At 42.9% G+C, this 12,512-nt stretch overlaps 1 protein-coding gene across 3 annotated transcripts in view; it reads left to right on the top strand.

The window, feature by feature from the left end:
* The window catches only part of RMP24 (ribonuclease MRP subunit p24), a 31,023-nt gene that overhangs the window by 3,768 nt on the left and 14,743 nt on the right, over window positions 1-12,512 (top strand). For 2 of the 3 annotated variants that reach the window (XM_073630776.1, XM_073630777.1), the window contains exon 3: window positions 5,522-5,721. In XM_073630776.1, the coding sequence (XP_073486877.1) occupies window positions 5,522-5,721 (200 nt within the window). Of the gene's footprint in view, window positions 1-5,521; window positions 5,739-12,512 lie in introns of all 3 variants that reach the window. The other variant, XR_012244464.1, reaches the window with a different exon arrangement.

The following is a 12,512-nucleotide window of genomic DNA, read 5'->3' as shown; positions in this document are numbered from 1 at the left end:
AAAATGTGTTTTATAATAATCATCAAAATATGTTGGCCAGCTCTCGGAGTACTTATCTAACAGGGGTGTGGATTTTTTTAAACTACTTGTCAAAGGGACTAAATTGGAGTCCCAATCTGCTTGTCCTGAAGTGTATGTCCATTCAAAACCGTTTTTTATTTTATTTAGAAGAGTGGGATAGGACTTGAACTCTGTCAGGTTAGGTTTACCGAAGCGTGGGAGCTGTCTTATTACAGTTGGCAAGCACATGTGGAAGGAAGCCACACCTTCTGACCTGGGGGAGGTCCCTAACCCTATCCCGGACCTTGACCTTCAAGAGAAAACCCTAACCCTGCTCCCAGGGCCTGGTTAGAGGCTACTTGGAAATGCCTCCCTGATGCTAAAGAGAATGTAACCGCTATTAAAGTGGTTGTAAACCCTCTCGTATACTCAGTGAAGTGACTGGCCTCAGGTGATACACTGGGATGAAACAACTCCTACATAGGTTTTACTTGTTCGTCATCAGTCTTCTCTTCTCTACACCCCTTCAAAAAGGCAGAATCGTTTAAAAATTCTTACTCTGTTAGTATCACAGAGGAGGGGGTGGAGAGCTGCAGTTACACTGTGTGAGAGCTGATTGGACGAAAGGCACACACCCCCCTCCACACAGCAAACAGGAGCAAAGGAAGGATACAGAGCTGCGCTCTGAATAGACAAGTTCAGTGCCAAGCTCCCTCCCCATCATAAATGTATCTCCTGTATCAGGAAAACTTGTCAGAAGTGACTCAAGCTGATAACAGAGGAAATAAGCACCAGAGAGAAACAGCACTTAGAGCTCTGGAGAGAGATAAGTAAACACTACTGATATACTGTATGTGCTTTGTTCATATGTCATAACTGGGGTTTACAACCACTTTAACTTTTTAGTGGTTCGTAGGCTAATGACATATCTTGTGGAATACATATTAACCCTTATGCCGCGTACACACGGTCGGACTTTCCGGCATACTTGGTCCGGCGGACCAGAGTGTGCCGGACAATCCGCCCGTGTGTAGGCGCCGGCGGACTTTTCCGCCGGACTTTTTCCCAAAAGCCCGCCGGACCTAGATTTGAAGAAAGTTTTAAATCTTTCCGCCGGACTCAGTTTCGGGCGGAAAGTCCGCTCGTGTGTGTGCTGGTCCGACGGAAAGCCCGCTCGTGTGTATGCTGGTCCGACGGACCAGATACGACACGAGGGCAGGGTATTGCATCTCGCGCTCGCTGCAATAGGAAAAACACATTTTCCTATTGCGGCGAGCGCGGGGCATACCAGGCCCTTAGGTCTGGTATGGATTATAAAGGGAACCCCCTACGCCGAAAAAACGGCGTGGGGTCCCCCCTAAAACCCATACCAGACCCCGATCCGAGCACGCAGCCTGGCCGGTCAGGAAAGGGGGTGGGGACGAGCGAGCGCCCCCCCCCCCCTCCTGAATCGTACCAGGCCGCATGCCCTCAACATGGGGGGTGGGTGCTTTGGGGGAGGGGGGCGCCCTGCGGGGCCCCCCACCCCAAAGCACCTTGTCCCCATGTTGATGAGGACAAGGGCCTCTTCCCGACAACCCTGGCCGTTGGTTGTCGGGGTCTGCGGGCGGGGGGCTTATCGGAATCTGGGAGCCCCTTTAATAAGGGGGCCCCCAGATCCCGGCCCCCCACCCTATGTGAATGAGTATGGGGTACATGGTACCCCTACCCATTCACCTAGGGAAAAAGTGTAAGTAATAAAACACACTACACAGGTTTTTAAAATATTTTATTAAACAGCTCCGGGGGGATCTTCCTCCGGCTTCGGGGGTCCCTCCGCTTCATCTTCTCCCGGCGTCCGGTTGGTTCTTCTCCCGGTGTTCCAGTTCTTCGGCCGGCTCCTCTGCTGTCTTCAGGTAGCTCTCTTGCCAGCAGAGGTCCGGACTCCTGGGCTTCTGGGCTTCTTCTCTTCTCTTCTCTTCTCTTCTCTTCTCCAGATGTTGACACGACGCTCTCTCCGGCTGGACTGCTCTCCGAGGGCTGCGTTGTGACTTATATAGGCGGAGACCCCGCCCCCTTTTGATGTCACAGTCCCTGGGCATGCTGGGACTGTGACGTTTTAGGGGGCGTGGTCAACATCACCCAGTGACCACGCCCCCTAAAACGTATTTTATGTATATTTTATGTATATATCAAAAAAAAAAATTACATGGCTGTACGTCCATTGAAACTACATTTCAATTTGTTCTGTTTGAATAGGGCAAATGTAATGTTCTCGGGCTATATTCACTGTAATTTGAATGTGTAAATGCAGAAAATACTGCATTATGCCCTAGCTCTGTCTAGTATCCAATTTTCCATATTCACACACTAGTAGTGTAGAGAAAATCAAAGAGAACATTTGATTTGTCTCATTCACACAGCATTTAGATGCAGCTTTGATGGACGAACAGCTATGCAAATTTTTTATATCCATACCCTTTGGTGTGCTGGGCTGGTATACAGTGGGGACGGAAAGTATTCAGACCCCCTTAAATTTTTCACTCTTTGTTATATTGCAGCCATTTGCTAAAATCATTTAAGTTCATTTTTTTTTCCTCATTAATGTACACACAGCACCCCATATTGACAGAAAAACACAGAATTGTTGACATTTTTGCAGATTTATTAAAAAAGAAAAACTGAAATATCACATGGTCCTAAGTATTCAGACCCTTTGCTGTGACACTCATATATTTAACTCAGGTGCTGTCCATTTCTTCTGATCATCCTTGAGATGGTTCTACACCTTCATTTGAGTCCAGCTGTGTTTGATTATACTGATTGGACTTGATTAGGAAAGCCACACACCTGTCTATATAAGAACTTACAGCTCACAGTGCATGTCAGAGCAAATGAGAATCATGAGGTCAAAGGAACTGCCTGAAGAGCTCAGAGACAGAATTGTGGCAAGGCACAGATCTGACCAAGGTTACAAAAAAATTTCTGCTGCACCTAAGGTTCCTAAGAGCACAGTGGCCTCCATAATCCTTAAATGGATGACCAGAACCCTTCCTAGAGCTGGCCATCCGGCCAAACTGAGCTATTGGGGGAGAAGTGCCTTGGTGAGAGTGGTAAAGAAGAACCCAAAGATCACTGTGGCTGAGCTCCAGAGATGCAGTCGGGAGATGGGAGAAAGTTGTAGAAAGTCAACCATCACTGCAGCCCTCCACCAGTCGGGGCTTTATGGCAGAGTGGCCCGACGGAAGCCTCTCCTCAGTGCAAGACACATGAAAGCCTGCATGGAGTTTGCTAAAAAAACACTTGAAGGACTCCAAGATGGTGAGAAATAAGATTCTTTGGTCTGATGAGACCAAGATAGAATGAAGGCCAAAAAGTTCTAAGCGGTATGTGTGGAGAAAAACAGGCACTGCTCATCACCTGTCCAATACAGTCCCAACAGTGAAGCATGGTGGTGGTAGCATCATGCTGTGGGGGTGTTTTTCAGCTGCAGGGACAGGACGACTGGTTGCAATGGAGGGAAAGATGAATGCGGCCAAGTACAAAGATATCCTGGACGAAAACCTTCTCCAGAGTGCTCAGGACCTCAGACTGGGCCGAAGGTTTACCTTCCAACAAGACAATGACCCTATGCACACAGCTAAAATAATGAAGGAGTGGCTTCACAACAACTCCTTGACTGTTCTTGAATGGCCCAGCCAGAGCCCAGACTTAGACCCAATTGAGCATCTCTGGAGAGATCTAAAAATGGCTGTCCACCAACGTTTACCATCCAACCTGACAGAACAGGAGAGGAACTGCAAAGAGGAATGGCAGAGGATCCCCAAATCCAGGTGTGAAAAACTTGTTGCATCTTTCCCAAAAAGACTCATGGCTGTATTAGATCAAAAGGATGCTTCTACTAAATACTGAGCAAAGGGTCTGAATACTTAGGACCATGTGATATTTCAGTTTTTCTTTTTAAATAAATCTGCAAAAATGTCAACAATTCTGTGTTTTTCAGGCAATATGGGGTGCTGTGTGTACATTAACGAGGGAAAAAAATGAACTTAACAACTTTGCGCCTGCGATTTTGCCGAAAGACTGCTGCAGCGCGGACGCTAACTGCCGGGTGGCCGTCCTGCTGTGTACTTCTGCAATGCGCACTCCCGCGGGCGCGCATCGGGGCAGTTCTGTGCTGGCCGTGTCCCTTGGACACAGCCAGTCACAGATCGCCGTAAACGGCCAATGACAGCGGCCGTTTACAGTGCGATCGGCGGTGCCAATGAGAGATGATCTCATAGGTAAACCTATGAGATCATCTCTCATTGCCACTCTCCTTCCTCACACAGAGACAGCGTGAGGTGGGAGAGCGAACCGCTGCAGCCTGAGTGTCAGAAAAAAAAAAAAACGGAAAAAAAAAGTGAACACAGTACCTGTCAGTGCCATCTGTCATCAGTGCCACGTATTAGTGCCACACGTCATTGTCCTGGTGCTCCAGGGCCTTCAAAAGTGTAATAGGTAGTCAACAAGTTAGATGTGTAATTTATGCTCCTAGAACACCTGATGGTGCTCCCTGCATATTGGGCCTCTCTATGTGGCCAGGCTGTGAAAAAGTCCCACACATGTGGTATCGTAATACTCAGGAGGAATAGCAGAATGTATTTTGGGGTGTTATTTGTGGTATATACATGCCATGTGAGAGAAATAACCTATTACAATGACAATTTTGTGAGGGAAAAAAAATAAAAAAATAAAAAAATCTTCATTTTGCTGGCTTGTTCGGGTCGCAAGAAATGAGAATTTTTTATGATTTGCACCACAGATTATAGACTGTCTAACTTTCACACGTACCAAGTAATATCCACTAATCTGGGTTATTTTTACCAAAGATAAGTAGCAGTATAAATTGTGGCCAAAATTTATAAAGAAAAATTAATAATTTGCAAAATTTTATCACAGAAACTAAGAAAAATGCGTTTTTTTTCAAAATTTTCGGTCTTTTTTCATTTATAGCGCAAAAAATAAAAAACCCAGAGGTGATCAAATACCACCAAAAGAAATCTCTATTTGTGTGAATTAAAGGACAAAAAATTAATTTGGGTACAGTATTACATAACTGAGTAATTGTCATTCAAAGTGTGAGAGCACTGAAAGCTGAAAATTGGTCTGGGCAGGAGGGGGGTTTAAGTGCCCAGTAGGCAAGTGGTTAAATGATTTTAGCAAATGGCTGCAATATAACAAAGAGTGAAAAATTTAAGGGGATCTGAATGCTTTTCGTCCCCACTGTAGTATGCAGTGGTAGAACACCATATTATAAGAAGCTAATAAAATTGGATCTAAAGCACTACTTGATCATTTCCTTTTCTCTTCTTTAACTTTTACACTTCAGTGAAAAAGGCACACGTTGAAAAGCCTTGTCACTTCTACATCCATTCTTTGACAAAAGGTTTTTAGAGAGACTGAAGCCATCAGTTTTCTCATCTGAATATGTTCTGTTTTACATTAAGTGCTTTTTGAAATGTTACTTTTATAATTACCACATTTTTATGTATTCTTGCAGCAGTAACAAGTGAAAAAAAAGGAATATGCCCATTCTGCTTCCAGATTTTTACACCTGATAATCGCAAAGTTCGCTTGAGGCCAAAAATGAAAATAACACCACGCATTGAAATCTTATTAAAGAGAGAAGCAAAATGCCACAGACTAAACCTTAAGCAAACTAAACTCCTTAGGAAATACAAATGTTCGAGGAGTGTCCTGGTAAGATATTTGTTAAAGTAAGTTTATTAATATGTGTGTTTGTGACAGTTTTTGTATTGTATGAGGGGGTAAATGAACTATAGATCTAAGGCTATTTTCACACTGGGGCACGTAAGCGGTAAAGAGGCACTCATATTAGCGGCGCTTTACCTCTGTTATAGAGGCGCTTTTCATCCAAATAAAGGGTTAAAAGCGCACGCAAAACGCCGAAGCGCTTTGCAGGCGCTTAGGTAGCGGTGCCCATTGATTTTAATGGGCAGGGGCGGTGGAGGAGCGATTTATACACAAAGTTCAAAGAAAATATATGGCACTCATAGTATGAGGATGGAAGGCAGCCAACAGCTTCTGCAAATAAAATAGTTTCCACAGGAGACCATAGCTTCACAACCAAGCTTTTTTTTTTTTTTTTTTCAATCACCTTTACAGCCTACATGAGATTTTAGCATTTGTGTTTAAATACAATCTAAATGACAAAAAAAATGTATGATGTGATCTGCTGTATCAGACACAGTTTTAAAAGAAAGCCACTACAACATTTCACACAACAATGTCGCTATTTCAGAGTGTCCTAGGTTAGCATCTATATAATATATTTTAAATAATAGCACTAATACGTTATTTTTTTTGTTTACAAACTTTTATTGAGGTTAAATTGCGGTACAATAAGAGATTTCAATTACAGTAAAAATAACATATAAAGGTTATTCAGTTATATAATTATTGAAAAATTGACAAGTAGAAAATATATTGATACAATCTATCAAGGCTTACCAATCTATCAAGGGTACAAATAAATGTCTGTACAGTAGTGTAAAGAATATATATCTATTATATAGAAAAATATAAAAAGATACGTTTGGACAAACTTCTCTATTTAACCACTTCAATACAGGGCACTTATACACCTTCTTGCCCAGACCAATTTTCAGCTTTCAGTGCTGTCGCAGTTTTAATGACAATTGTGCGGGTGTCCATCACTGTACCCAAACTAAATTTTTATCATTTTGTTCCCACAAATAGAGCTTTCTTTTGGTGATATTTGATCACCTCTGCGGTTTTTATTTTTTGCTAAACAAATAAAAAAAGACCAACAATTTTGAAAAAAATAAGTTTTGCTTTTGTTTCTGTTATAAAATTTTGTAAATAAGTAAGTTTTCTCTTTCACTGATGGGCACTGATAAGGCGGCACCGATGAGGTGGCACTGATATGCGGCACTGATGGGCACTGGGTGGCACTGATATGCAGCATTGATAGGCGGCACTGGGCACTCATGGGTGGCACTGGTGGGCACTGAAAGGCTGCAAAGATGGGTTCTTATGGGTGGCACTGATGGGCACTGATGGGCATTGATACGTGGCACTGATATGAGGCACTGATAGGCATCCCTGGTGGCACTGGCAGTCGTAGGCATTGTGAGTGGGCACTGATTTGCAGCTGCCTGGGCATTGATTGGCAGCTGCCTGGGCACAGATTAGTATTTCTCTGGGTGTCTAGGGGGGGCATGGATCCGAGGGGGGGCTGTGCTGATAAACAATCAGCACAGAACCCCCCTGTCAGGAGAGCAGCCAATCGGCTCTCCTATACTCGCGTCTGTCAGACGCGAGTGAGGAAGAGCCGATCACCAGCTTTTCCTATTTACATCGTGATCATCCGTGATTGGACACAGCTGATCATGTGGTAAAGAGTCTCAGTCAGAGACTCTTTACCTAGATCGGAGTTGCGGTGTGTCAGACTGACACACCGCAACAACGATCCCCGCGATGCGGGGGCGCGCAGCGGCTTAATATCCTGAGGACCGTCATATGACGCCCAGTCAGGATATTGAAACCACTTTGCCACTGTCATTCTGCTATATGGCAGGTGGCAAGTGGTTAACTATTTGCATTTCTGAGCAATACATCTCCATGTGAGAACCAAGAGTCACAGTTTTTATTATAAAATTGTATAGAAATGTATAATAAGTGAGAGATTTTTTCCATCTGGTTAATGGAGCTAATTCTTGTTTTTAATTGATTTATCGGAACTGAGGGAGATTTCCAGTGATAGGCTATAAACCAATGAATTGCTACACATATGGTGTGAACCAGCACTGATGCCCTGTACACACGACCGGTTTTACTATCAGAATAAACTCCGAAGGTTTCTCCGACGGAATTCCATTCAATCGGTCTTGCCTACACACGGTTAAACCAAAGTCCGACCGTCAAGAACGCGGTGACGTACAACACGTACGACTGGACTAGAAAAAGGAAGTTCAATAGCCAGTAGCTTCCGTCTCGTACTTGCTTCAGAGCAAGCGTCGTTTTTGGTCTGTCGGGACAGCATACAGACGAGCGGTTTTCCCGTCGGAAATATTTAGAACATGTTCTATTTCTAGGTCCGTCAGAATTTTCTAAAAAAAAAAGAAGTCCGATGAGGCATACACACGATCGGAATATACGATGAAAAGCTTCCGTCAGACTTTTTCTGTCGGACATTCCACTCGCATGTACGCGGCATAATATTTTATGTATTTGACATGTGGATTTATTATGTAAGGTAGAGAAATTAATCTTACTTTAGAAATATCAACAAAGAGATATTCTAGCAATGTCACAATTGTATTATGTAAACACAAATTATTAATGACCAAACAAACAGTTTCCAATATGTTGGTTTTTACTAGGGTTGCACGGATACCAATACCGGTGCCAATACTAGGCATTTGCACGGCAATCGGTACTCGTGCAAATATACCGAAACCGATATCTTCTGACAACTGAAATGTAAAGAAAAGAATGCTGCCAATTTTTGGTTGTTAAGGAGCGGGGCCGCTGCGTCTTTAACAACCAATGACATTTTATCTGTCCACGGCATTCCCCTCCCCGCCGCCCAGTGGTGTAGCATGGGGGGGGCAGCCGGTACTCTTGCCCTGGGTGCAAAATTATTCCTCCGCCGTCCCAAGGGTCTGTGCAGCAGCCTATTGCCTCACCCCGTCCCCTACACCTCTGCTTCCTCTCTGCGGCACCCTACAACTCCCCCCACATCGGGACTCCTTTGGTTCAGCCTGCCCCTCTGGATGGCTCTGGTGCAGCCTGTGTGTGAGAACAGGGGAGGGGCGGTGCACGGTGCGGATGGGAGAAGTACAGTGGCTGTTGGCTGACCTCCCGGCAGAGGATACCGAGGAGCAGCTGGGTGGCTGGACTCCTGAACAATACTGCCTGCCCGATGCTGGGGAGAGCCCTAATCGGATGGACGGTGGAGGCCATGGAGAGGTATAGAGGATGGCGGATCCACTGATCTACGTGGTACTGTGTGTGGGTGTGGGAGATGGAGTGTGAATAGTGCAGGAAGTAGAAATTGGGTAGGTCAGTGCAGTGGTCAAGTAGGTTAGTGTAGGGGTCAGTGTAGTGGTCAGTGTAGGAATCCGGTAGGTCATTGTAGTGATCATTGTAGGAATCAAATAGGTCAGTGTAGTGGTACAAATTATATACAGTATACAGTACATTAAATTACGGTCATACTGCACTTAGATGGTGCTGCTCTCTGCCCTTTGTGTTCTTAGAATCCCTTCTAGCTCCCCCGCAGCCTACCATCACTTACTCTGCCCTTACCAAACCCTAACTCAAGTTTGTTCGGACAATCATTTTGTACCTGTCTTTTTTACATTTTTTTTTTTTCATTTTTTTTTTTTTTTTTTTTTTTTTTTTTGAGCCCCTTTTTGTCGAACTGAAATGGTGCCATGATTTAAATTCTACCCAATTAGCAGGAGTCAGCTAAAATTTGTATGGCCAACTTTTCTCTCAGGCGACACTGCAGGTCAGATTAGATTGTTAAATTTGTTAGCATGGCATTTGTACATCATGAACTTGCTGTTCAGAGTTTTGTATGTGCAGTACCATTTTTTTTTTTATTTAGTGGTTGTTCTTTTCTGTGAACAGTAAGGTTATCACAGTAGTGGCTTCTTATCAGATCAGTTTACATTAAACTGACAGCTTGACAATAGGAGCTTCCTGTACATCTGAGTAGAATCTACACATTTGAAGGTCATTCATGCCTAGAAGTAAGGGTCAGTTTTGCTTTCATAACATCACTATTCATGCTAATGGGTGATACAATACTTCTCTATAATATTGTCAATATTGTCTGTCAGCTGCTTGACCTTCTCATAGTTGCGCAATGAAAAATACACTGGCTAATGGCATTAGGTTCAGTTACATCACAGCATGTTCTGGCTTGTGACGACCTTATGTAGTTGCACATGGGAAGATCAATAAATGATGTCTGAGTACCAGAGATTGTAATCTGTTGAAATTTGTAATGAAAATTGATTATTAGAGTAGCTATACATGCATAGCTGTACATAACTTCGAGTTTAGGGGAAACTCAATGGCGAGAATTTTTCAACATTGAAGCAGAATCCGGGGCAACTGTGCATAGTAATCAATCAGCTTGTATCTTCAGCATGTCCAGTTAAGTTTTGAAAATGAATTATAGAAGATGATTGGTTGCCATGCACAATGCTCCAGAATCTTGTTTGCTTCTGTCTTACTAAATTCCCTTTGGTGTGTTTTCTTCTATTATAACTTTTTTCCTTCCCCCATATCCGTCAACATTACTGCAAGAAAAAGCAACTGAACTGCTGGCTATTTCTCCCTAAAATTGTGCATTAGACTTAATTCTAATGCCCTGTACACACGATCGGATTTTCCGACGGAAAATATGTGATAGGACATTTTCCATCGGAATTTCCGACACACAAAGTTTGAGAACTTGCTATAAAATTTTCCAACAACAAAATCCGTTGCCGGAAATCCCGATCGTGTGTACACAAATCCGACGCACAAAGTGCCACGCATGCTCAGAATAAATTAAGAGATGAAAGCTATTGGCCACTGCCCCGTTTATAGTCCTGACGTACGTGTTTTACGTCACCGCGTTTAGAACGATCGGGTTTTCCGACAACTTTGTGTGACTGTGTATATGCAAGACAAGGCAAGACAAGTTTGAGCCAACATCTGTCGGAAAAAATCCATGGATTTTGTTGTCGGAATGTCCTATCCATGTCCGACTGTGTGTACAGGGCATTAGTCTAAAGCTGGGTACACACTGAGTTTTTCCTTTTTTTTTTTTTTTTTTTTTTTTTTTTTTTTTGTTCAACCAGTGGGCTGAACAAAAAAAACAAACTCCCCAATCCCTGCATCCACGCCGCTACACAATATGGATGCAGGGATCTCCACCTCTGCACAATTGTATTTTGACAGTGGGGACTATAACCCCCAACAGAACACGCTGTTCAGCCCTTGGCTGCAGCGGCTGAACAACCGCTGTTTTTTCAGCACAACTGTTTGACAGAAGCCAGTCTAACAATTGGCCTCTTTTGAACAGGCAGGGCTACACAAAGATCAACACTCATGCATACAGTTGTCAGCCTTTGTTTTTTTTACTAACCAAGCACACTCTGAAATTGTGACTTTGCATGAAAAGTTGTATTCAAACTGTACCTGATACAGCAGTTTGTAGAACCCATGGCAAAATATCTACTGTGTGTGTGTGTGTGTGTGTGTGTGTGTGTTTTTTTTTTATATATATATAATTTCAGCTCCTTCCTTGTACGTCTGTTGTTTCAATTCAACACGTATAATATGCCTCAAGTACAGCCAGGGTCTGGAGTCCGTTGGTACAAGACTAATGCACATGGGTGTATGAATTTATGCAGGATCTTGCTGGCAGAAAGATCCCGCATAAAAGGTGGCCTGTAGTGTATCGCAACATACATGCGCTGATGTCTGTAAGAGATAAAATGTGTATGGGTTCTTACTTTTGTTTACATCTACCCCAGCCCTGAATGACTAGAATGAGTCATTTACTAGGTGGCAGAGGCACAGTAGGCTGACGTCATTCACCCGCACCATGGTTGCTGTTTATTGAATGAGTTATTCAGGGCTAGGGGGAGATGTATACAAAAGTTATATTCTTAAAAGAAAGTTGGAGGTTTCAAATATAATGCAATGTATGGTTTTTATTAATTAACAGCTTACATAATTGGTCATGTTGCAAAAATCCACTAGTCCATCAAAGCATTTTCTGTGCAACCCTACGCTTATTGGGATTTTTTTTTTTTTACCAAAAATATGTAGGAGAAAATATATTTGCCTAAATTGATGAAGAAAATATTTTTTTTTTACTTTTTTTTTTTTTTGGATACATATTCTAGCAGAAAGTAAAAAATATTGTTTTTTTTTTTTTCAAAATTGTCGGGTTTTTTTTGTTTATAGCGCAAAAAATAGAAACCGCAGAGGTGATCAAATACCACCAAAAGAAAGCTCTATTTGTGGGAAAGTAATGACATCAATTACGTCGCACACCCGTGCAATAGTCGGTTAAAATAATGCAGTGCCATAGTGCAAAAAATGCCCCGGTCATTAAGGGGGTAAAACCTTCTGGTCCTTAAGTGGTTAAAGAGTGTAATGAATGCACTTTACATTTTGGGGGGGGTTTGAATATATTTTTACAGGATGAATATTTGTGGTGAGCATGTATCTGATATAAACGAAATTAATTCCATTGTTTGATATTTATAGTATATCCATCAGATCTACCCCCCCCTTTCTCTTCCCAGAGGGACCCATGGGCCTCTAAACAGAATGCATGCTTACAGATCATGGTCCCTCTATGGCTTTGGCTCTTCAGTCTTTCCTCTGCACCCTAGGTCTTCTCCAGGGCACTGGCCCCTGTGTTTACCTAGGCATTTTTATGGCATTCCCATTATGGTTTGCTTCTGTGCAGAATATACAGGTGCATCTCAAAA

This window comes from Aquarana catesbeiana, linkage group LG05 (genome assembly GCF_042186555.1).
Source record: "Aquarana catesbeiana isolate 2022-GZ linkage group LG05, ASM4218655v1, whole genome shotgun sequence".
Lineage (NCBI taxonomy): Eukaryota > Metazoa > Chordata > Amphibia > Anura > Ranidae > Aquarana > Aquarana catesbeiana.
This window is presented reverse-complemented; position numbering and strand designations above follow the sequence as displayed.